This window comes from Arvicanthis niloticus, chromosome 12 (assembly GCF_011762505.2).
Source record: "Arvicanthis niloticus isolate mArvNil1 chromosome 12, mArvNil1.pat.X, whole genome shotgun sequence".
NCBI classification, from domain to species: domain Eukaryota; kingdom Metazoa; phylum Chordata; class Mammalia; order Rodentia; family Muridae; genus Arvicanthis; species Arvicanthis niloticus.
The window spans coordinates 19316356-19342636 of NC_047669.1; the positions used below are offsets into that span (position 1 = coordinate 19316356).

Genomic DNA, 26281 nt, shown 5'->3' on the forward strand with positions numbered 1-26281 from the left:
TTATGGATTCCTAAAGGTGCCTTGAAACCTGATATGACAGGGTTTCCATGTGCTGCCACCTTCCTTCAAAGTTTTCATTGGAGAGTTTTTGATTACATGATCTGTGTACATGTTTAAATTATGTAGTGTTTTGAGCTGACAGATGGCTCTTGGCTTCCAAACTTAACCTGAGGAAAGTCGAGGTTTCATGGGATCCATCAGATGTTACTATCTTTCAAAAACATCAATAATGGAAGCAAAGCACCATCAAAAGTTACTGGAATAACTATCATAAATTGGTGTGTGCCTGTGTGCAAAACACATGACTGTGGTTAAATAAATGAAACCTCACAGAAATCACTTTGTAACGAAGTTAAAAGGATTGTTGGTTGTATGAAAGCTGAATGAATTGGGTTGAAACTTTCCATTAATGTAAGCAAACTCTGTAAGTTTAAATTCTGCTTTTGTTTTATTTTATGAAAATGCTCCAGCAACTTTGACAACACAGAAGACAAACACATACATTTCCAGCAGGACAAGCATATCAGCTCTCTCAGTCTCCTCAGGTGACCGAACCCAGAAAGACACAGGTTCCCTGGGAACAACCACTCCTCATGCAACAGCCACCTCACATGCTACCAGCATGAGCAGCTCACCTTCAAGGACAAACTCCACTGAAAGCACCTCAATAGATACACTACACACAACAGCAACAACTACTCAAGGTTCTACACCTGCCACCACTCAGGTCTCAGTGACAGCTTCAACCCAGAAAATGCCAACACTGTCAACACCCATCACTTCTACACAGGAATTACCAACATCTTCTCAGAGCCAACAGACTGCAAGCATGAAGACCACCAGCAAACCTCAAACCACCACGACCACAGAGGTGACCACATCAGCTCTTTCAACCTCCTCAGGTGACCAAATTCACACAGAAACAAGTTCCCAGGGAACAACCACTCCTCATGCAAAAACCACCTCACATGCTACCAGCATGAGCAGCTCACCTTCCAGTACACACTTCACTGAAAGCTCCTCAGTAGATACACAACACACAACAGCAACAACTACTCAAGCTTCTATACCTGCCACCCCTCACGTCTCAGTGACAGCTTCAACCCAGAAAATGCCAACAGTGTCAACATTCATCACTTCTACACAGGAATTACCAACATCTTCTCAGAGCCAACTGACTGGAAGCATGAAGACCACCAGCAAACCTCAAACCACCATGACCACAGATGTGACCACATCAGCTCTTTCAACCTCCTCAGGTGACCAAACCCAGAAAGACACAGCTTCCCAGGGAATACCCTCTCCTCATGCAACAACCACCTCACATGCTACCAGCCTGAGCAGCTCACCTTCCAGTACATACTCCACTCAAAGCACCTCAGTAGATACACAACACACAACAGCAACAACTACTCAAGGGTCTACACGTGCCACCACTCAGGTCTCAGTGACAGCTTCAACCCAGAAAATGCCAACACTGTCAACACTCATCACTTCTACACAGGAATTACCAACATCTTCTCAGAGCCAACAGACTGCAAGCATGAAGACCACCAGCAAACCTCAAACCACCACAACCACAGAGGTGACCACATCAGCTCTTTCAGCATCCTCAGGTGACCAAACCGAGACAGACACAGGTTCCCAGGGAACAACCACTCCTCATGCAACAGCCACCTCACATGCTACCAGCATAAGCAGCTCACCTTCAGGTACACCCTCCTCGGAAAGCTCCTCAGTAGATACACAACACACAACAGCAACAACTACTCAAGGGTCTACACGTGCCACCACTCAGGTCTCAGTGACAGCTTCAACCCAGAAAATGCCAACACTGTCAACACTCATCACTTCTACACAGGAATTACCAACATCTTCTCAGAGCCAACAGACTACAAGCATGAAGACCACCAGCAAACCTCAAACCACCTGGACTACAAAGGTGACCACATCAGCTCTTTCAACCTCCTCAGGTGACCAAACCCAGACAGACACAGCTTCCCAGGGAACACCCTCTCCTCATGCAACAACCACCTCACATGCTACCAGCATGAGCAGCTCACCTTCCAGTACATACTCCACTGAAAGCTCCTCAGTAGATACACAACACACAACAGCAACAACTACTCAAGGGTCTACACCTGCCACCACTCACGTCTCAGTGACAGCTTCAACCCAGAAAATGCCAACAGTGTCAACACTCATCACTTCTACACAGGAATTACCAACATCTTCTCAGAGCCAACAGACTGCAAGCATGAAGACCACCAGCAAACCTCAAACCACCACAACCACAGAGGTGACCACATCAGCTCTTTCAGCCTCCACAGGTGACCAAACTGAGACAGACACAGGTTCCCAGGGAACAACCACTCCTCATGCAACAACCACCTCACATGCTACCAGCATGAGCAGCTCACCTTCCAGTACATACTCCACTGAAAGCTCCTCAGTAGATACACAACACACAACAGCAACAACTACTCAAGGGTCTACACCTGCCACCACTCAGGTCTCAGTGACAACTTCAACCCAGAAAATGCCAACAGTGTCAACACTCATCACTTCTACACAGGAATTACCAACATCTTCTCAGAGCCAACAGACTGCAAGCATGAAGACCACCAGCAAACCTCAAACCACCACAACCACAGAGGTGACCACGTCAGCTCTTTCAGCATCCTCAGGTGACCAAACCCAGACAGACACAGGTTCCCAGGGAACAACCATTCCTGATGAAACAACCACCTCACATGCTACCAGCATGAGCAGCTCACGTTCAAGTACACCCTCCTCGGAAAGCACCTCAGTAGATACACTACACACAACAGCAACAACTACTCAAGGGTCTACACCTGCTACCACTCAGGTCTCAGTGACAACTTCAACCCAGAAAATGCCAACACTGTCAACACTCATCACTTCTACACAGGAATTACCAACATCTTCTCAGAGCCAACAGACTGCAAGCATGAAGACCACCAGCAAACCTCAAACCACCACAACCACAGAGGTGACCACATCAGCTCTTTCAGCATCCTCAGGTGACCAAACCCAGACAGACACAGGTTCCCAGGGAACAACCACTCCTGATGCAACAACCACCTCACATGCTACCAGCATGAGCAGCTCACCTTCAAGGACACCCTCCACTGAAAGCACCTCAGTAGATACACTACACACAACAGCAACAACTACTCAAGGTTCTACACCTGCCACCACTCAGGTCTCAATGACAACTTCAACCCAGAAAATGTCAACACTGTCAACACCCATCACTTCTACACAGGAATTACCAACATCTTCTCAGAGCCAACAGATTGCAAGCATGAAGACCACCAGCAAACCTCAAACCACCACAACCACAGAGGTGACCACATCAGCTCTTTCAGCATCCTCAGGTGACCAAACCGAGACAGACACAGGTTCCCAGGGAACAACCATTCCTGATGCAACAACCACCTCACATGCTACCAGCATGAGCAGCTCACGTTCAAGTACACCCTCCACTGAAAGCTCCTCAGTACAAACACAACACACAACAGCAACAACTACTCAAGGTTCTACACCTGCTACCACTCAGGTCTCAGTGACAACTTCAACCCAGAAAATGCCAACACTGTCAACACTCATCACTTCTACACAGGAATTACCAACATCTTCTCAGAGCCAACAGACTGCAAGCATGAAGACCACCAGCAAACCTCAAACCACCACAACCACAGAGGTGACCACATCAGCTCTTTCAGCATCCTCAGGTGACCAAACCCAGACAGACACAGGTTCCCAGGGAACAACCATTCCTGATGAAACAACCACCTCACATGCTACCAGCATGAGCAGCTCACGTTCAAGTACACCCTCCTCGGAAAGCACCTCAGTAGATACACTACACACAACAGCAACAACTACTCAAGGGTCTACACCTGCTACCACTCAGGTCTCAGTGACAACTTCAACCCAGAAAATGTCAACACTGTCAACACCCATCACTTCTACACAGGAATTACCAACATCTTCTCAGAGCCAACAGACTGCAAGCATGAAGACCACCAGCAAACCTCAAACCACGACAACCGCAGAGGTGACCACATCAGCTCTTTCAGTATCCTCAGGTGACCAAACCCAGACAGACACAGGTTCCCAGGGAACAACCACTCCTGATGCAACAACCACCTCACATGCTACCAGCATGAGCAGCTCACCTTCAAGGACACCCTCCACTGAAAGCACCTCAGTAGATACACAACACACAACAGCAACTACTACTCAAGGTTCTACACCTGCCACCACTCAGGTCTCAGTGACAACTTCCAGCCAGAAAATGCCAACACTGTCAACACTCATCACTTCAACACAGGAATTACCAACATCTTCTCAGAGCCAACAGACTGCAAGCATGAAGACCACCAGCAAACCTCAAACCACCACAACCACAGAGGTGACCACGTCAGCTCTTTCAGCATCCTCAGGTGACCAAACCCAGACAGACACAGGTTCCCAGGGAACAACCATTCCTGATGAAACAACCACCTCACATGCTACCAGCATGAGCAGCTCACGTTCAAGTACACCCTCCTCGGAAAGCACCTCAGTAGATACACTACACACAACAGCAACAACTACTCAAGGGTCTACACCTGCTACCACTCAGGTCTCAGTGACAACTTCAACCCAGAAAATGCCAACACTGTCAACACTCATCACTTCTACACAGGAATTACCAACATCTTCTCAGAGCCAACAGACTGCAAGCATGAAGACCACCAGCAAACCTCAAACCACCACAACCACAGAGGTGACCACATCAGCTCTTTCAGCATCCTCAGGTGACCAAACCCAGACAGACACAGGTTCCCAGGGAACAACCACTCCTGATGCAACAACCACCTCACATGCTACCAGCATGAGCAGCTCACCTTCAAGGACACCCTCCACTGAAAGCACCTCAGTAGATACACTACACACAACAGCAACAACTACTCAAGGTTCTACACCTGCCACCACTCAGGTCTCAATGACAACTTCAACCCAGAAAATGTCAACACTGTCAACACCCATCACTTCTACACAGGAATTACCAACATCTTCTCAGAGCCAACAGATTGCAAGCATGAAGACCACCAGCAAACCTCAAACCACCACAACCACAGAGGTGACCACATCAGCTCTTTCAGCATCCTCAGGTGACCAAACCGAGACAGACACAGGTTCCCAGGGAACAACCATTCCTGATGCAACAACCACCTCACATGCTACCAGCATGAGCAGCTCACGTTCAAGTACACCCTCCACTGAAAGCTCCTCAGTACAAACACAACACACAACAGCAACAACTACTCAAGGTTCTACACCTGCTACCACTCAGGTCTCAGTGACAACTTCAACCCAGAAAATGCCAACACTGTCAACACTCATCACTTCTACACAGGAATTACCAACATCTTCTCAGAGCCAACAGACTGCAAGCATGAAGACCACCAGCAAACCTCAAACCACCACAACCACAGAGGTGACCACATCAGCTCTTTCAGCATCCTCAGGTGACCAAACCCAGACAGACACAGGTTCCCAGGGAACAACCATTCCTGATGAAACAACCACCTCACATGCTACCAGCATGAGCAGCTCACGTTCAAGTACACCCTCCTCGGAAAGCACCTCAGTAGATACACTACACACAACAGCAACAACTACTCAAGGTTCTACACCTGCTACCACTCAGGTCTCAGTGACAACTTCAACCCAGAAAATGTCAACACTGTCAACACCCATCACTTCTACACAGGAATTACCAACATCTTCTCAGAGCCAACAGACTGCAAGCATGAAGACCACCAGCAAACCTCAAACCACGACAACCGCAGAGGTGACCACATCAGCTCTTTCAGTATCCTCAGGTGACCAAACCCAGACAGACACAAGTTCCCAGGGAACAACCACTCCTGATGCAACAACCACCTCACATGCTACCAGCATGAGCAGCTCACCTTCAGGTACACCCTCCTCGGAAAGCACCTCAGTAGATACACAACACACAACAGCAACAACTACTCAAGTGTCTACACCTGCCACCACTCACGTCTCAGTGACAGCTTCAACCCAGAAAATGCCAACAGTGTCAACACTCATCACTTCTACACAGGAATTACCAACATCTTCTCAGAGCCAACAGACTGCAAGCATGAAGACCACCAGCAAACCTCAAACCACCACAACCACAGAGGTGACCACATCAGCTCTTTCAGCCTCCACAGGTGACCAAACTGAGACAGACACAGGTTCCCAGGGAACAACCACTCCTCATGCAACAACCACCTCACATGCTACCAGCATGAGCAGCTCACCTTCCAGTACATACTCCACTGAAAGCTCCTCAGTAGATACACAACACACAACAGCAACAACTACTCAAGGGTCTACACGTGCCACCACTCACGTCTCAGTGACAGCTTCAACCCAGAAAATGCCAACAGTGTCAACACTCATCACTTCAACACAGGAATTACCAACATCTTCTCAGAGCCAACAGACTGCAAGCATGAAGACCACCAGCAAACCTCAAACCACCACAACCACAGAGGTGACCACATCAGCTCTTTCAGCATCCTCAGGTGACCAAACCCAGACAGACACAGGTTCCCAGGGAACAACCACTCCTGATGCAACAACCACCTCACATGCTACCAGCATGAGCAGCTCACCTTCAAGGACACCCTCCACTGAAAGCACCTCAGTAGATACACAACACACAACAGCAACTACTACTCAAGGTTCTACACCTGCCACCACTCAGGTCTCAGTGACAACTTCCAGCCAGAAAATGCCAACACTGTCAACACTCATCACTTCAACACAGGAATTACCAACATCTTCTCAGAGCCAACAGACTGCAAGCATGAAGACCACCAGCAAACCTCAAACCACCACAACCACAGAGGTGACCACGTCAGCTCTTTCAGCATCCTCAGGTGACCAAACCCAGACAGACACAGGTTCCCAGGGAACAACCATTCCTGATGAAACAACCACCTCACATGCTACCAGCATGAGCAGCTCACGTTCAAGTACACCCTCCTCGGAAAGCACCTCAGTAGATACACTACACACAACAGCAACAACTACTCAAGGTTCTACACCTGCTACCACTCAGGTCTCAGTGACAACTTCAACCCAGAAAATGCCAACACTGTCAACACTCATCACTTCTACACAGGAATTACCAACATCTTCTCAGAGCCAACAGACTGCAAGCATGAAGACCACCAGCAAACCTCAAACCACCACAACCACAGAGGTGACCACATCAGCTCTTTCAGCATCCTCAGGTGACCAAACCCAGACAGACACAGGTTCCCAGGGAACAACCACTCCTGATGCAACAACCACCTCACATGCTACCAGCATGAGCAGCTCACCTTCAAGGACACCCTCCACTGAAAGCACCTCAGTAGATACACTACACACAACAGCAACAACTACTCAAGGTTCTACACCTGCCACCACTCAGGTCTCAATGACAACTTCAACCCAGAAAATGTCAACACTGTCAACACCCATCACTTCTACACAGGAATTACCAACATCTTCTCAGAGCCAACAGATTGCAAGCATGAAGACCACCAGCAAACCTCAAACCACCACAACCACAGAGGTGACCACATCAGCTCTTTCAGCATCCTCAGGTGACCAAACCGAGACAGACACAGGTTCCCAGGGAACAACCATTCCTGATGAAACAACCACCTCACATGCTACCAGCATGAGCAGCTCACGTTCAAGTACACCCTCCACTGAAAGCTCCTCAGTACAAACACAACACACAACAGCAACAACTACTCAAGGTTCTACACCTGCTACCACTCAGGTCTCAGTGACAACTTCAACCCAGAAAATGCCAACACTGTCAACACTCATCACTTCTACACAGGAATTACCAACATCTTCTCAGAGCCAACAGACTGCAAGCATGAAGACCACCAGCAAACCTCAAACCACCACAACCACAGAGGTGACCACATCAGCTCTTTCAGCATCCTCAGGTGACCAAACCCAGACAGACACAGGTTCCCAGGGAACAACCATTCCTGATGAAACAACCACCTCACATGCTACCAGCATGAGCAGCTCACGTTCAAGTACACCCTCCTCGGAAAGCACCTCAGTAGATACACTACACACAACAGCAACAACTACTCAAGGTTCTACACCTGCTACCACTCAGGTCTCAGTGACAACTTCAACCCAGAAAATGTCAACACTGTCAACACCCATCACTTCTACACAGGAATTACCAACATCTTCTCAGAGCCAACAGACTGCAAGCATGAAGACCACCAGCAAACCTCAAACCACGACAACCGCAGAGGTGACCACATCAGCTCTTTCAGTATCCTCAGGTGACCAAACCCAGACAGACACAGGTTCCCAGGGAACAACCACTCCTGATGCAACAACCACCTCACATGCTACCAGCATGAGCAGCTCACCTTCAGGTACACCCTCCTCGGAAAGCACCTCAGTAGATACACAACACACAACAGCAACAACTACTCAAGTGTCTACACCTGCCACCACTCACGTCTCAGTGACAGCTTCAACCCAGAAAATGCCAACAGTGTCAACACTCATCACTTCTACACAGGAATTACCAACATCTTCTCAGAGCCAACAGACTGCAAGCATGAAGACCACCAGCAAACCTCAAACCACCACAACCACAGAGGTGACCACATCAGCTCTTTCAGCCTCCACAGGTGACCAAACTGAGACAGACACAGGTTCCCAGGGAACAACCACTCCTCATGCAACAACCACCTCACATGCTACCAGCATGAGCAGCTCACCTTCCAGTACATACTCCACTGAAAGCTCCTCAGTAGATACACAACACACAACAGCAACAACTACTCAAGGGTCTACACGTGCCACCACTCACGTCTCAGTGACAGCTTCAACCCAGAAAATGCCAACAGTGTCAACACTCATCACTTCAACACAGGAATTACCAACATCTTCTCAGAGCCAACAGACTGCAAGCATGAAGACCACCAGCAAACCTCAAACCACCACAACCACAGAGGTGACCACATCAGCTCTTTCAGCATCCTCAGGTGACCAAACCGAGACAGACACAGGTTCCCAGGGAACAACCATTCCTGATGAAACAACCACCTCACATGCTACCAGCATGAGCAGCTCACGTTCAAGTACACCCTCCTCGGAAAGCACCTCAGTAGATACACAACACACAACAGCAACAACTACTCAAGGTTCTACACCTGCCATCACTCAGGTCTCAGTGACAACTTCCAGCCAGAAAATGCCAACACTGTCAACACCCATCACTTCTACACAGGAATTAACAACATCTTCTCAGAGCCAACAGACTGCAAGCATGAAGACCACCAGCAAACCTCAAACCACCACAACCACAGAGGTGACCACATCAGCTCTTTCAGCATCCTCAGGTGACCAAACCGAGACAGACACAGGTTCCCAGGGAACAACCATTCCTGATGAAACAACCACCTCACATGCTACCAGCATGAGCAGCTTACGTTCAAGTACACCCTCCTCGGAAAGCACCTCAGTAGATACACTACACACAACAGCAACAACTACTCAAGGTTCTACACCTGCTACCACTCAGGTCTCAGTGACAACTTCAACCCAGAAAATGTCAACACTGTCAACACCCATAACTTCTACACAGGAATTAGCAGCATCTTCTCAGAGCCAACAGACTGCAAGCATGAAGACCACCAGCAAACCTCAAACCACCACAACCACAGAGGTGACCACATCAGCTCTTTCAGCATCCTCAGGTGACCAAACCGAGACAGACACAGGTTCCCAGGGAACAACCATTCCTGATGAAACAACCACCTCACATGCTACCAGCATGAGCAGCTTACGTTCAAGTACACCCTCCTCGGAAAGCACCTCAGTAGATACACAACACACAACAGCAACAACTACTCAAGGTTCTACACCTGCCATCACTCAGGTCTCAGTGACAACTTCCAGCCAGAAAATGCCAACAGTGTCAACACTCATCACTTCTACACAGGAATTACCAACATCTTCTCAGAGCCAACAGACTGCAAGCATGAAGACCACCAGCAAACCTCAAACCACCACAACCACAGAGGTGACCACATCAGCTCTTTCAGCATCCTCAGGTGACCAAACCCAGATAGACACAGGTTCCCAGGGAACAACCACTCCTGATGCAACAACCACCTCACATGCTACCAGCATGAGCAGCTCACGTTCAAGTACACCCTCCTCGGAAAGCACCTCAGTAGATACACTACACACAACAGCAACAACTACTCAAGGTTCTACACCTGCCACCACTCAGGTCTCAGTGACAACTTCAACCCAGAAAATGCCAACACTGTCAACACCCATCACTTCTACACAGGAATTACCAACATCTTCTCAGAGCCAACAGACTGCAAGCATGAAGACCACCAGCAAACCTCAAACCACCACAACCACAGAGGTGACCACATTAGCTCTTTCAGCCTCCACAGGTGACCAAACCGAGACAGACACAGGTTCCCAGGGAACAACCACTCCTGATGCAACAACCACCTCACATGCTACCAGCATGAGCAGCTCACCTTCAAGGACACCCTCCACTGAAAGCACCTCAGTAGATACACAACATACAACAGCAACAACTACTCAAGTTTCTACACCTGCCATCACTCAGATCTCAGTGACAACTTCCAGCCAGAAAATGTCAACACTGTCGACACTCATCACTTCTACACAGGAATTAGCAGCATCTTCTCAGAGCCAACAGACTGCAAGCATGAAGACCACCAGCAAACCTCAAACCACCATAATTGCAGTGGTTAATGCCTCAGTCCTTTCATCATTCTCAAGGGGATCCACTCAAACACAGACTGTGTCTTGGGGAACACTATCCTCAGGGAAAATAACTTCCCCATCTATTTCGAGCACGAATTCCCCACCTTTAGCGACATCAGACATAATCACCACCAGACACTCCACTTCAGGTAACACCAGGCACACACTTGTAACTGGAAGCCTCAGTGTGTTAACATCAAGAGTTGCAAGTACAACTCTAGGTGGACTGTCCACCGCAGTGCACAGCGGCTCTACTCAGCAGCGATTGTCCACACATACTCCGAGTTACTGGACAGAAGGCATGGGGACATCCAGCCTATCTCAAAACAGCACCCTCACCGAGGTAACCACAGAAAAGCATTCTTCTTCACCTGGACCCACTGTGACAGAGACCTTTTCTCATGGGACGTCCTCCTCAGGTGGGTCAGCTACCTATCATTACAGGCAAGGGTGAGGTAAGGTTCCCAGTGCTGAATGGTGAGTAGCACCCCATCCCTTCTGACTTCTATGCTCAAGCTTGGAGGTGCTGGTGGTCGACCAGCTGTCTCTCCCAGCTCCTCATTTTCTGTGACTCTCATGTTCTCTGATGTAAAACCCACTCCTGTCTTCTCTCCCTATATGTCCAGGATTGGCCATGAAGACAGACAATGACAGAAGCACAACAGTCTCGGCCACCTCCTTGACCCTTACTACTCCCAGCGCCACCACAGCCTCCAGGTCCACAGTGCCTCCAGCCCCTCCTTTACCAGATCAGTGTGAGTGATACCAATGAGGTAGAACCCCAGTGTCTTCTACCTGGGCCGGATGGAAAGGCTCTAAGCTGTGGTTGCTAGGCTGCATTTATCAATTTAGATCCTTGTGTGTGACTGAGGGGTCCAGTTTTTTTTTGTTTTTTTTTTTTTGTTTTTTTTTTGTACTCTGTCCCATTCAGGCCACCAATAATCCACCCTTTCCCCTATGGTTCCTCTAGACCAGTGGTTCTCAACGTGCGGGTCATGACACTTTGAGGGTCAACCAAGCCTTTCACTGAAGTCACCTAAGCTCCTCAGAAAACACAGATATTTACCTTACAATTCTCAACACTAGCAAAATTACAGCTATGAAGTAGCGACAAAAATAATTTTATGGTTGGGGGTCACTACAGCCTGAGGGTGACAGCATTAGGAAGGTTGAGAACCACTGTCCTAGAGAGATGAGAGACGAATGCTCGTTCTCACCCTGCTCCCTTACTCACAGTCCCTGCTCTCTGGGATGAGAGATTACAGGAAACAAGGAGACAGCCTCAAAACTGGGTACCGAAGGCTATTTTGTGCATTGCATTGGGCCGGGAGGTGGAGATAGGAAAATATTCACAGACTGATGAAAGACCAGGATACTAGGGACAAATACTCAAAAGCCAGTAAGGGAAATGGGAATAGGTTAGAGGTGAACAGGGGGCTTCCCGATGAGAACTTGGGGAGAGGGAGAGCACCCTAGATAGATAGAGTAGTGGTCTGAGCAGCTGGAATTGTGTTGAGTTGGGTAGAGAGCTTTGAAGCATTTAGAACTGCCCAAGAACTGTGTGGGTAAGGGAACCAGGAAGGATATAGCTCTGCCTGGTGGTGGCTGGTATGGATAAACTTGGGAGGGTCAAACAAGGCATCAGTGAGTAACTGAAGAGACTGTGCTGAGCCAATCAAAGCCATGCAGTATAGAGTTAGATCCACTCAAGAAACACTTAAGACAAAGTCTCCCAAACTGGAATCTGAGGGCATATAGGGTAGCCTTGGGCAATTCGGGGGGGGGGGAGGGGGGAGGCTCTTCAAATTTATCTGGAGAAGTACCACTGTAGAAAACAGGTGTCATTTTATGAAAAGGTCTTTAAGTGACTAGTCTTTGCTGTTTTGGACTTTTGTCTTTTCACCCTTTAGTAGTTCTGACTTCCTGGTCAGAGGATATTCCATGGTGATATCCTAATGGCAGGACTGTTATGTCAGGATGCTCTAACCTGAGGGATGATGAGGGTTCCAGCTGAGAAGTAAAGGAGCTGTATGGAGAGGTAGAATGAAGAGTAAGGCCTACAGGGGTCACTTCTGGAAGAGGAGACAGGTAAGGGGCAGGTTAGGGGACGCTCTCTCAGGAGCCTTCTGAACCTGAAGCGAGGGAAGACCCTCAAGGACTCTTCTCTCTCTGTTCTGGCCTAGACATTTCTCTCTTCCCCTACGGGTCTGAAGCTGGAGACAGGAAATTGTTTTCCAGGACTGTGGATTTTAACTCACCAATCTTCAAGATTCAGATTGGCTTTCCCCTCGGCTCCTCCCTGAGAGATTCCTTCTACGTGAGTCTCTGACTGTAGCCTTGTGTCGTGTCTGTGGCCTGTGTTCTCTGGGCCCCGTCTCTCTGCAGGGATGGCTCATGACAGAGCAGAAGAAGAATGGAGGTCACTTTGTTGTACAACACTTTTGTGCCTTCTTTTATGTCAGAGTTTCTAGTTGTGGAAAGCTACACCTCCCTGCCTGTGTGGACAAAAACATCCTTACCCTGGTAAAAAGGGATCATGGCTGTTTCACAAGCTTATTTATTTATTTATTTATTTATTTATTTATTTATTATGAGGAAGAAGCTAAGCTTGGAAACTTGATTTGTTCACACCATTTCTATTTCCCCAGGGTTTCTTCCTGATTCCCTGGGAAGGGTGATTCTGGCTCCTCTTGTCCTCAAGGAGTAGAAGTAGGGCCTCCCAATGAGAGCTCAGCACAGTGACAAAAATGAGGGTGTTGACTCCTTTACCCTCATCTGATATGTCACAAGCTTCAAGACAGGGCAAGGCACTTTACTAGGAGGGCTTTGTTCTGAGGAAAGCTGGGGTGCACCACAGGGGCAGGACACCGTCCACTACTTTGGACTGATAAGGGGATGTCCTGACAGGGATGAGTATTTGTGAGGTTGCTAGGTTTTGAGTTTTCCTGGAAGGCAAAAAGTGCACAAGGGAACCATAGAGGTTGACACCTCTCACCCTCTGCACAGATGGTCTCTTAGGGGGAGCTTTTCTGAGGAACTGACCCTAGACTAGGATAACCCTTCCCTCATCCCTCCCTAACCAAGAACCCTTGTGCTCAGTTTACAGATAATGGTCAGATCATTTTCCCAGAGTCAGACTACGATGTCTTCTCCTACCCCAACCCTCCTCAAAGAGGCTTCACAGGAAGGGAGCATGTGGCCATGGTGGCCCCATTCTGGGGTGATGCTGATTTCTCTAGCTCCAGGGGAGCCATATTTTACCAGGTGGGTCATTTAAGAACTTGGCAGTCAGGAGCTTCCAGCATCCTGCCTGGAGGGATCAAGGGCATTGTATCATAGCCTAGATTTTCATGGAAAGGAACTGAAGTTTAATTTAAATACAGGGTGCAGAGGAAGCCAAGAAAGAATGCCAAATAGACTCTAGAACACCCTACCCCAACCATGTGAAGACCTGCAGGTGACACGAATGGAGGTTGAGTCCTGAATTAAGTTAATAATCCCAGCCTGTGAAACCGTGCAGCAGCAGCCGTCATAGCAAATATGTTTTGTGTGCCTGCCACAGACAAAGCTCTACCTCAGTTTCAAAGATGGACAGACCTGCACCTGTCCTTAGGGAGTTACAAGCTAGACATGGGAATGTAAAACTAGACACATATGGTCAGACCATGCAAGCGGATTTGAACTAAGAGATGCATCAGTTCAATTCCAGAAGGCTTGACTTTCTGGATGGGGACTCTGTAGTTCACATGCCCCAGATTTTTCTGCAACCTAAACTTAAATTGATCTTGCAATCAAAAGAGCTTATAAAAATTCAGACTTGGGGAAAAGACGTTCAGGTAGCCATGGGTACCAAAGTGACTACCGTCCTCAAGCAGGAAGCAGGGATTCTGTAGGACAATGGTTCTCAACCTTACTAATGCTGTGACCCTTTAATACAGTTCCTCGTGTTGTGGTGACCCCCAACCATATAGTTCTGTCATTGCTACTTCATACCTGTAATTTTGCTACTGTTATAAATCGTACTGTAAATATCTGATATGTGACCCTTGTGAAAAGATCATTTGATCTCCCCCCCACCCCCCGAGGTCACAACCCTCAGGTTGAGAACTGATGCCTTATGGACATTTAAGGGCCCCTCACTTCCTTGTTCTTACCTACCTTCCTTTCCTAGGAATATGTCACATTTTACAACGAATACTATCAGCTAATCCGGGAGGTGGAGACTTTGATTAGCGAGGTTACAAGTGACTGGAGCTTCAAAGCCAAGTGGACACTGAAGGTCACCTGGGTCAATGTTCCTGCCTATCCTGCCCAGTGGAGCTTTGGGGTGAGTGGATCATGGACTATTCCTGTGACCCTTCTGGAAGCCGAACATCCCATAATCCTAGGTGGGAGCTACCTTTCCAGAATACCCTGGCTGGAGAAAAGATTCTGGTTATACTATCCCTTGAGAGCATGGTCTACTGAGTGCACATAGTGAGCCAGGCCTGCCTCACATCAGAAACCTCAACTGAATTTACAGGCAAGAATGTCTGGAGACTGACAACTTTATGTGACTCACACCAGTCAGCTTTCCTTAGCTATAGTAAAGCATCAGGATATAGCACTCAACAAACACGTCACCGACTACCTATCTTGCATAGGGCATGTATAAGTCCTCCATGCCACACAAGTGGAGGGAACACTTGGACAATGCCCTTACATACCCAGAGGGAGATAAGGAGGGCCTCTCTCAGCTCTGCAGTCTTGTCTAACCTCTCAGGCTCCTGCATCTCTCTTAAAAGCCTCCTTCTAACTGGATTGCGACCCACAGCCCTTTATCTCCTCTCCCTGAAAAAAAGTTACAAAAAAGGAAGTAGGGCATGCTAAGAGCTTCTGCACCCAGGGTAAATGCTGCCCTAACCACAGCAAGCTTAACAGCACATGCAGCCTGGGTGGATCAGGGACAGGTAATGTCCCTGTGTCTGCTCAGAGGTGTGGGATACCAGGGAGGAAACCTCAGATCTCTCATAGACATCTCCATTTGTCTCTCCCCAACATCTAGACCAATACCTACCAAGCCATCCTCTCCACAGATGGGAGCAGGTCCTACGCCCTGTTTCTCTACCAGAGCAGTGGCATGAAGTGGGATGTGACCCAGGGACCGTACAACCGAGTGCTGATTGGCTTCTCCAGGTGAGACAGGATCCACTCACTGTCAGCACTGGACTGTGAAGGCTAAGTGTGCCCTGGTCACATTCCCATCTCATCCTTGAACATGCAGCTCTTCCTGAAGAAAAAGCCCCCATTCGTCCTGGCACTGTTCCTATTCCAACACCTGCGTTCCAGAGTCCTTTTAACCTTTGACCTCCTTGGTTTCTTTCCACTGACATTAGCTGACTTCGCAGCTAGCAGCCGCTTATTATACCTATTATGTCATATACATTATTTATGGTTTGTTTGTTTTGGTGATCACTGCCACCCACGATAGCTGATGACTACCCTACGGATGAAACCATTATCCTCTAGGTAAGAAAACTTAGGTTCAAGCAGTTGATCATTTGCCTAAAGTTAGAGAGTTTCAGAGTGGCAAAGTAGGCATCAGAACACAGCCCTTGCCCCCCGGGATGGAATTTGTGATTTCTGCAGGTTAGATGGGGAGGGAAGTGAGGAGAGGGGCTATGGCTGGCTGCAGTGTGAGCTCCTACACATGAAGGAGCCACAGCCTCCCAGCTGCCTGCTTGTGTGGCAACTGGTTATGAAGGTCACGCATGATCTGTTACTGGGCGATTGTCACAGTAACAATTTTGGGTTTCTTTTACACTAGGATGTGTTCAGCCTGCCTAGTGTGGCTCTGATTGGCTTTTGATGTACAGTGAAGGAGGAAAGCATGTAATTACCCAGGCAGCCAGCAATTTCACACCGTCTTCAGTGAACCCAACAGAGACATCATGTGTGGATTTGTCCCCTAGCCTGTGTGACTGTAGAGCAAAGATCAGGAGTCGCTTTCTGTGGATATGCTCCTGCAGTGGCAGTGGGGCTGCTGCTGCAGGCTTCCTTAAGTCCTGGACCCACACTGTGACAGTGGAGGTGGTAGGCCCTTGAATGTGGTCTTCACTCAGATCTAAGGGATTTACAAATGTCACAGCATTAAAGCCTTAAAACGCTCTGGTGTAGTTACAACTAAAGTCCCTTTCACCCAGATTTTAAAAAAAAAAACAAACCCAAAGTCAGACCAGATCACCAAGTTAGTAAGTGCAGAATCAACGATTGAAAGTGGCTGCCTGACCCAGAGGCTGACCTTGAAGCATCCTCTGCAGGATGTCCTTTGACAGCTTCAAGGGAAACAAAGGGAAATCTGGCCTCAACTCTGTGGCTTCCACACCCTGTGTACTGAGTGAGTCTGCTGATGTCTCACTCTCCCTGATGAGATGTGGGATAAAGCAGCTCCCTACTCCCATCCATCTTCTCTTCCTTCTTCTCCTTAGTACTGGGACTGTGGCTCAATCTGGCTGCCTACCTGACTGAGTCATGGGTTACCAGCTGCTGACTGGGGGCTTAGCTGGGATGACGGACACACTTGTCGGATGAGTAGCTTTCAAAATGACAGCAAAGAGTCTGAGTGTGGCACAGAGGCCTGAGAGTCTTTCCTTTGCCTGCAGTGGAGATGGGTATTTTGAAAACAGCCCGCTGACATCCCGGCCAGCAACGGAGAAGTACCGTCCAGATCGATTCCTGAATTCTGAATTAGGTAAAAAGTGCCACCCACCAAATATGAACTAGCTTCAGTCTTCCTAGCCCTCTACAGCATACGCCATGACAGTCCTAGACAGATGTAGCCTCTCCATCACCCTGAAGAGCGTCCTGCACAGACTGACTACCTACAGGTGCATCCGCAGCTGATCCTGCCTGGACCTGTTCTTTTCACACCCTCAGTCCCTGTAAATCTCTTTCCGTAGAAGAGCCAGACTCAGGATGTCCGTCTGTCTGTAGGCATTCTGGTCCTGGAGTGAGGACAACAAGGTCATTGCAGGAAGGGAGATAGGTGTGAAGTTAGGATAATCCATATAGATGTCCCATGCCGGAGCTGGAGTGAGAACCTTAAGGAGGTCTACCGAGAGGCATTCCAAAATGCTGGCATTCACTCAGTCAACATTTATTGAGCACTTACTAACTGCCAGATGGTAGGTTAACAGACAGAAGAATGAAAAGAAAGAGGGAGAAGGTCAACCATGTTGGCTCTCAGCAAGCATTCACTGTGACGGAGACCCTAGTGTCCAGAGGCAAACTGTGGTGCTTCCTCCGAGACTCAGTCTAATATACAGAGGCTCCAACAGGAAAGAAATGTCAGCTTCCAAAATGTGATGGAGAAAAGGGTATCCTAGCATTCGGGAGAGGTCAGTCGTACAGATCAGAAAGTGTGAGCCCGGGTCTATTTGATCTGGAACAAAGATGTTTGGCAATCAGACACGTAAGTTGGGTCAGATGACGGGTGGGTGCCACCCTGTGGAAGAGCGTCTCTTTGTCAGACACACCAGGTTGTGTCTTAGGGTATCTCATGGTGTGTGTGTGTGTGTGTGTGTGTGTGTGTGTGTGTAGAGCATTATAAAAAATGTTATTCTTCTGAAAACAATTGTTTCATTCATGTGGATACAGGGTTGAAAATCTCAAACACTAGATCATATTTTGTTCAGGGGTAGGGGGTAGGGTCTCTAGAGTCCACTCCTCTCCCTAAAGTTGTGTATACAGTATGAAATTTCCAATGAATTGAAGGTTTGAATTTTACCACTATCCCCTCCCCCCCCTCCACTGAAGATTTTTCTGGTTACTTCTTTCTTCCCAAGATGGTGTGTGGGCCCAAAGGAGGCTTTCCCAGACTCACAGTGTTAGAACAGGGCTCCACTAGCATGCTACCTTCTCTGTGGCTTCCAGCTGGTTTCTGGGCATGGACCTCTGTCTGTCTTGGTTGGCTTTGGCCACTGAAAGGGAAGGGGAGGGTGCATCACGAAATGGAGTGCCTGGTGGCGTGACTGGGCAGATGTGTATCTCTAGGGGAGGAAGTGAAGTGGTTTGGGAAGTATAAGGCAGGACAGAGCATGAGAGCGAGCTAGCAAGAGAAAGAGAGAGCAAGAGTGAGAGATATAGAGAGAGAGAGTGAGAGAGCAAGAGAGAGAGGAGGGAGGTCAGAGAGAGAAAGCAAGAGAGTAAGAGAGTGCCAAACAGCAAGACAATGAGAGAGCGAAAGCAAGAGAGAGAGAGAGAGAGAGAGAGAAAGAGAGAGAGAGAGAGAGAGAGAGAGAGAGAGAGAGAGAGAGAAAAGAGAGAGAACACAAGAGGTGGGGAGGTGAGGGGGAGGAAGAAGGGAAAGTAGGTAGGTCAAGTTGGATCATAGTAATGCCCCCCTGCCCAGCATTTGTCCCAGAGTTTTGCCTTAAGGTCTAAGATTTGAAGCGTTTGGAGCTTATGTTCAAGGTGGTTTGGAGATAAATCCTTGCCAGTCTGAAGTGGGTTCCTTCCTAGGAAGAGCTAGCCAGAGAAGCAGGACATGGATGGATGGAGGAGGCAGCCATGAGCTTGCATTGAGCCTAAAGCTGAAGCTGAGCCGGCAGCCCGTGTCCTGTAATAAACACTGCTTTTTCCTTGTTTCTCAGGCATCCGGGGACTACAGGTCTACAAGCTACACAGGGAGGTGCGGCCCAACTACCGGCTCAAGTGTCTGTGGTGGCTGGAGAGTCAGCCTCAGCAGCCCAGCTGGGGCTGGAACGAGATTACCTGCCCTTGCTCCTGGCAGCAGGGACAACGGGACTTCCGGTTCTGGCACATCAACACAGGTGATACCTCCTTCCTGTCCTTCACAAACTCACCTACCATCACCTCTGCTCACACCCGTCCTTCCCTTTCGAAGGCACCCTGAGCACCCCACCCCCACCCCCTCCACAGGCCACAGACAGCCCCTGCCTGTCTCACTTGCCACAAGCTCCTGGGGCCTGAGGATGTCTGGTCTCATTGCAGGTTGGCCGGACAGGCAGCTGTGCAGCTTCTCCTCCGGGCGAGAGGGCGTGTGCTGCAGCTATGGCACCTGGGGAGAGTTCCGAGAAGGCTGGAGAATGCACAGTCCTTGGCAGTTTGGTATGTAACTTCCTGGAGCTCTCAACCCCGCCTGCGGCTCTTCTCAGACAAGCTATGGGACCTTCTGGATGAAGCCTCTTGGCCCCAATGCTTCCCAGATGCTTCCCCTCTCATCCCAATCCCCTAATCCTAAGAAATTCAGAAGCTGGTATCTTCTTTGTATTCTTTCAGATTAGGACAGAATGTGTCTTCTTCCATCTTCATCTGGCCTGAGCCCTCAGCCTGGAGTGGGGAATCTTTCTAGGCCAAGGAACTTTGACATTTTCCTCTGTCCTGTGTTAACAGGATGTTTTTGGGGGGAGACTTAGAATCACCTCATCCTAGAGACCTTCCAAGGGAGCTAGAGCACACAGAGAACAGGGCAGGATAGCTTGCATCTGCCCACCCTTGGGACTGCTCTAGTTTCTAGTGTCTTCATATCATCATCTCTGCTGGCTCTCTGAGGGCTTGTACCATGTGCCCTGCTATGTTCATTCAAAGAGGACATACAATGTCATTTGATCATAAGTCACTGGCAGCCATTTAGGCACAGAATGACATGTACTGTGCCATGCCTGACTCCAAGGGCATACTCTTGATACCACCACACTCTTCCAAACATGCCAGTTGCTTCCCCGGGACCCCTGCCCTCTGACCAACTGTTCTTCTCCACAGATGAGGAACGGGAGGCGCAGAACTGGTGCTGCCGCTGGAATGACAAGCCCTCGTTCTGTGCCCGATACCAGCGCAGGCGGCCCCGCGTTAGCTGTGCTGGATACAGACCCCCACGGCCCGGTGAGCGTCACGGTTGAGGTGGATTAGCAAGGGATCACCTTCCTAGGGCAGCCACAGAGATGATGTTGACAGGTCTTGTGTGAAGCTAACAGTAAACAGAGGGACTTTGGACATGGCTTTTACAAAGGGGTGAGGATTGAGGCCAGGGGCTACAAGTGAAGAGGACTTTGGGTAGACTCTGGATGCCCTGAGAATTTGCCCAAGCTTGACTCCACCATGATGGAAGCCCTACCTGCTGGGAGTCTGAGACCATGGCCCTAATTGGCTAACGTGTAACCTCCTTTCTTTTAGCTTGGACATTTGGTGATCCCCACATCACCACTTTGGATAATGCCAACTACACCTTCAACGGGCTAGGGGACTTCCTCCTGGTCCGGGCCCAGAACAGAAATTCCTCATTCTTGCTTGAGGGCCGCACTGCCCAGACTGGCTCTGCCAAGGCCACTAACTTCATTGCCTTTGCGGCTCAGTACAACACTAGCAGCCTGAAGTCTCCCATCACAGTAAGTGAGGGGGTATCCAGGATATCCTTAATGGAACTCCTCGGGGATTGTTAGCTAGACACGGGAAGAGGAAGAGTATAAAGAAAGGAGGAGAGATTCATTGTCTACTTTTCTCACCGCTGTGCTCAAGTACATGACAGGGAACCACTTAAGGAAGGAAGGGTGTGCTGAATAATTTTCTGTCACTTCGAAGTAGGAGTCATCTGAGAGGAGGGAATCTCGAATAAGAAAATGCCTCCATAAGGGTGGGCTGCAGGCAAGCCTGCAGGGCATTTTCTTAATTAGTGATTGATGAGGGACAGCCCAGCCCATTGTGGGTGGTGCCATCCCTGGCCTGGTGGTCCTGGGCTGTATAAGAAAGCAGGCTGAGCAAGCCATGAGGAGCAAGCCAGTAAGCAGCACCCCTCCATGGCCTCTGCATCAACTCCTGCCTCCAGGTTAACAGCTCTTCTTGAGTTCCTGTCCTAACTTCCTTCTGCTGAACAGCAAATGTAGAAGCATAAGCTGAATTAACCCTTCCCTCCCCAGGTTGCTCCAGTCCTGGTGTCTCTTCACAGCAATAGTAACCCTAATTAGGACAAAGGGTTTATTTTGGTTCACAGTTTATGGGTGGAAGTCAGCACATCATGGCACCAGGAGTATGTGAGGAGGCTGGTGATACATTGTATCTGCAGTCACGGTGGGATGAACGCTGGGGCTCAGCTCTCTTCTTTTTATTCAGTCTGGGTCCCCAGCCGACACGATGGTCCTGCCCACATTTGGAGTAGATTTGTCCTTCTCAGTTAAATATCTCTGGAAACAGTCACATCAGCACAGCCAGAGACGTGTTTTCATGGTGATCCTACAGCCTGCAACAAAGGGAGAGAGGGCACATCTATAGTGGAGAGAGCAGAATAAAACCCAGAAGTGACAGGATGACAATACACGCCATCTATTACTGTTTTGGCATTGACACAATCGCTGGGCTACCAGTGAGCTTCCGATGTCACTGTTTGCTTATGACGCAATGGGGACAAGGGTATTGACTGTTCCACAAGACTGCCATGAGATAGCGTGGCTCCCACTGAGCTCTCCACACACGATAAGGATACGTCTTCAGATCTGGCCCAGATTTTAGCCTTGATTGCTCTCACTTCCAGGCCTCTTCTTTGCCTGGTGGTTGGGCTTAGGCCTCCTCCAATTCTTTTCCAGGTTCAGTGGTTTCTTGAGCCCAATAACACAATCCGAGTTGTACATAATAACCAGACTGTGGCCTTTAACACCAGCGACACCAAAGGTAGGCTCAGTAACTGTCAGTGTGTGCCCCATTATACATCCTCAGCCTCCTGGGAGTGGGGTGCTCGGGGGGGGCAGGTAGAGGCTACAACACCCAGAAAAACAGAATGTTTGTTCCACCTGCTGTCCCTAAACTGCCACACTGGAAGACGTCCACCTAGCCTGGGCATAGAGCTTTCCTCATTTCCTACCCCAGAAGGAAGAAGGGTCTAGAGGCTGGTCTGGATGGTGTGGGACCTGTAATTGAGGCATGGTCAGGATATCCCAATGCCCTCTGTGCCATGAGTCATCACTGTTGCCGAGTCCAAGGGCCGTGCTGGCTGCGGTGCCACTTGTTGTCCTGTCTTCCAGATTTACCTATGTTCAATTCCACTGGTGTTCTGCTGAACCAAAATGGCTCCGAAGTCTCAGCCAACTTTGATGGTACGGTGACTATCTCCGTGATTGCTCTCTCCAACATCCTACATGCCTCCTCCAGCCTATCAGTGGAGTACCGCAACCACACAGAGGGACTTCTGGGTAAGAAGCAGAGCCCAGACTATACCAAGGCAGCTGCCCTTCCCATGGGCCTCGGACTTCCCTGCCCTGCCCAGTTGTTCCTCAGCCCCCAAGGGCACAGAGAGGGGCTGTTCCACACACTGTTTAAGCTAATTTCCTGTTTGCCATTTTTTTTTAAGGGACATGAAGGAGATGCTTTGGGGAAGGTGAAGGCTCAGCTGTCCCTTTCCTCCCCTCCCCCTCCCTACATTTCCTGTTGTTAGTTTTGTCTCCTTCCTTCTTCCTGTCTCCCCCCACAGTGTTCTTGGCTTTCTTCTCCCTTTTTAAAGCACAATGGCTGGGTGTGAGTGCATGGTCCTCTCCCACCTCCTGGGACCCTAGACCTGGGACACATGCAGCTGCCCTGTCGAATGGTCCCCTGGAGAAGGGAAGCTTGTGGTGGTGACTCCTGCTCTGTCCCACAGGAGTCTGGAATGACAATCCAGAAGATGACTTCAGGATGCCCAATGGCTCCACCATTCCCTCAAACAGCTCTGAGGAGACTCTTTTCCATTACGGAATGACATGTGAGTCTGAGGGTCCTCAGACCACTGGGCAGTCAGTGAGGGAGCTGCTGTGTTGCCTTCCTTGTGCCCGTGGGAATCTTATGCACCCTTGGTAAGGTCTGAAGATTTTGCCACCGTCCCATGTCTGTCCCTTGCTTGCACCCTAGTTGCATGTCTCTTCCAGGAAGGGAGGAGAGGAGTGAGTGGTCTTCACTCACTGAAGCAGGGATTTCCAGACTCTGAAGCCAACCTGTCCCTACCAGCTCCCAGGCTACCCCCTCATGCACAGAGCCATACACAGAGGGTTAGGGGTGGGCACAACTGAAATATGACTCATATCACCCTCGTACCTTCTGTGTTACAGGGCAAGTCAACGGGACAGGCCTCCTTGGGATGAGGACAGATCCTCTGCCTACCAAGTTCACCCCCATCTTTTTGTCCCAACTGTCGAATAAGAGTTTCTCAGGTGAAGACTTGGCCTCTGCGTGCAATGGTGACAAACAGTGCCAGTTTGACATTCTGGCCACGGGAAACAGAAATATTGGACAAAGCACCAATTTGATCTTTAGAACATTCCAGCACCTGAACAACACACTCAGTAAGTGATACAGGAAGGTCAGAGAGACCTCTCCAGAGGTGGGGAGCAGACGAGGACCCACACTCCATGACACTACTTCAAGCTCCACATTTTTATTCCATTAGTGGATCAAACCCTCCCAGCTCACTCAGGGTCTCTGATGGACAACAGCCTTCCCTTCACTGCCCTATGCACTGTCTCCTCCGCCACCCAGAGCTCCTTTCCTGACTCCCCCTCCTCTTCCCCCTCCCTCCACCCCACTGGCTTCCTTGGGCTCATTGGAAATTTTGCACATGACCTTCTCTTGCCTGTAAGGCTCTTCACAGACAGCCACAGGCCCCCATGGACCACTGTGTCATTTATTCTCACTCCCTTTCCTGGTTATTTTTTTTTAGCATTTATAACTAACTACTAAGAGTGTTTTATAATTTAGAATTCCTTTAGGCCTCTTTTTCTGTTGAAAGCCACTCTGCCCCACATTGGGGGCCAAAATGTCGGGACTGCTCTATCAATATTGGAACCCGCACTGCCAAAAGCCTTGGGGGCTAAGTTGTTAGAGCTCACACTGCCCCAAGCTGCTCCAGTCCTCGGGTTGGGGTTCAGCAAGAGAGAGAGTGAGGACCGACATGAAGAATGGAGACCAGACAGAGTGTGATTCAATCCCGTTTATTCTTCAGTCTCTCTTCTCTCTTTCCAAGTCCCTAGTTCCTAGTACCAAGTCTCAGGTCCTAATTCCTAGTTCCTCTGTAATAAATCTCAATTCCTAATCTCTGTTCCAAGTTGCTAGTCTCTTTCCCAGTTCCAAGTTCTCTTCCAAGTACAAGTGTCTAATCCAAGTTGCCTGTCTCAATCTCAAGTGACTACTGTCTAATGCCTATCTTCTGTCTGCCTCTCACATTTTATATGTCTCACTTCTAAGTCATGCCCTTAAGTCACGCCTTTAGGTCTTATCTCTAAATCACACCTTTAAGTCACACACACCCAAGGGAAAATCCTGGGTATCTAAAATAAGATGCTATCAGAGTGTGCTCGGCTGTTGTAGGCTATTGTAAGCAAGTCTCTTGTCAGGGTATATGGCTCAAGATGGCTGCAAGGATGATAGCCGCCTTCTGTCAGCTCCCCACACTTTTCTATCACTTGTTCATTATAGAGATTAGTACCACCTGTACATCACATGCTCAATAAATCTATTGACGAAACATATTAATATGCAGTGAGATGGAAATAACAGGCTTCCGAGATACAGAGCATTGAGTTTGACTTCTCTTTCTGGGAAGACTGAATGTCTGTCTACACACCACCCTCATGGATTTCAGCTCTTATCAGGGGTAAAGCTGACCATCTGTTCTCAAGGCCCAGTGTGGCATTCTGTTCAGGAGTCTTGGGGCTGGAGTGATGGCTCAGCCGTTAAGATCAATGGCTGATCTTCCAGAGGAGCTGGGTTCAGTTCTCAGAGCCCACATGGCAGCTCACATCTATCTGTAACTCTAGTTGCAGATGATCTAACACCTTTACACCGACACACATGTATGTGAGCAAAACGTTACACACAATAAAAATACAATTCTAATTTTTAAAAGAATGTATTTAAAAAAAGATAAAGGGAGCCTAAAAGTTAGACAGTGGGCAGTACAAACCCATGCTCTGCACAGTTTGCAGATCAAGAGGAAGACTGAGTCCTGCTCCTAGAGGCCGGCCGCAGGCTTGGTGAGGATTTGTAGGAAGAGTCATGGGGAAGGAGCAGAAAGGGAAGAACAGAGTGTGCCCTGTGCGTAGCCAGTCTCCATGTTTCTCTGTTTAGAGCGCCTTGTGCATAGCTAGTCTCTGTGTTTCACCGCCTTGTGCATAGCTAGTCTCTGTGTTTCACTGTTTCAGATCAATATCCGCCCTCTATCAACTGCAGCAGCAAGATCCAAGCCTACAAGGGGCGGAGAGTGACCACTGAGATCACCAGCGACTCTAAGGATGTCACATTCAGCCTCTTCAACACGTGTGGTGGCTTTAAGCTCTTTGGTATGACTCTTTGGCTGGCAATAGGCTGGGAGGAGCCACCTTGGACTTCTTTGTGTCTCTTTATTCTGTACAGAGCCCTGCCTTTTTTTTTCCATTTGAATATC

At 48.9% G+C, this 26281-nt stretch overlaps 1 protein-coding gene across 8 annotated transcripts in view; it reads left to right on the forward strand.

The window, feature by feature from the left end:
• Muc4 (mucin 4, cell surface associated) overlaps nt 1-26281 on the forward strand; it is a 53394-nt gene that overhangs the window by 16258 nt on the left and 10855 nt on the right. Inside the window, exons 2-18 of one of the 8 annotated variants that reach the window (XM_076942818.1) lie at nt 471-7487; nt 7845-11303; nt 11511-11639; nt 13068-13201; nt 13984-14148; nt 15056-15211; nt 15929-16059; nt 17526-17614; nt 19515-19694; nt 19876-19992; nt 20647-20766; nt 21058-21269; nt 22461-22545; nt 22896-23063; nt 23507-23608; nt 23952-24185; nt 26040-26177. In XM_076942818.1, coding sequence (XP_076798933.1) covers nt 471-7487; nt 7845-11303; nt 11511-11639; nt 13068-13201; nt 13984-14148; nt 15056-15211; nt 15929-16059; nt 17526-17614; nt 19515-19694; nt 19876-19992; nt 20647-20766; nt 21058-21269; nt 22461-22545; nt 22896-23063; nt 23507-23608; nt 23952-24185; nt 26040-26177 — 12636 coding nt within the window. The other 7 variants (XM_076942819.1, XM_076942817.1, XM_076942816.1 and 4 more) reach the window with 7 other exon arrangements.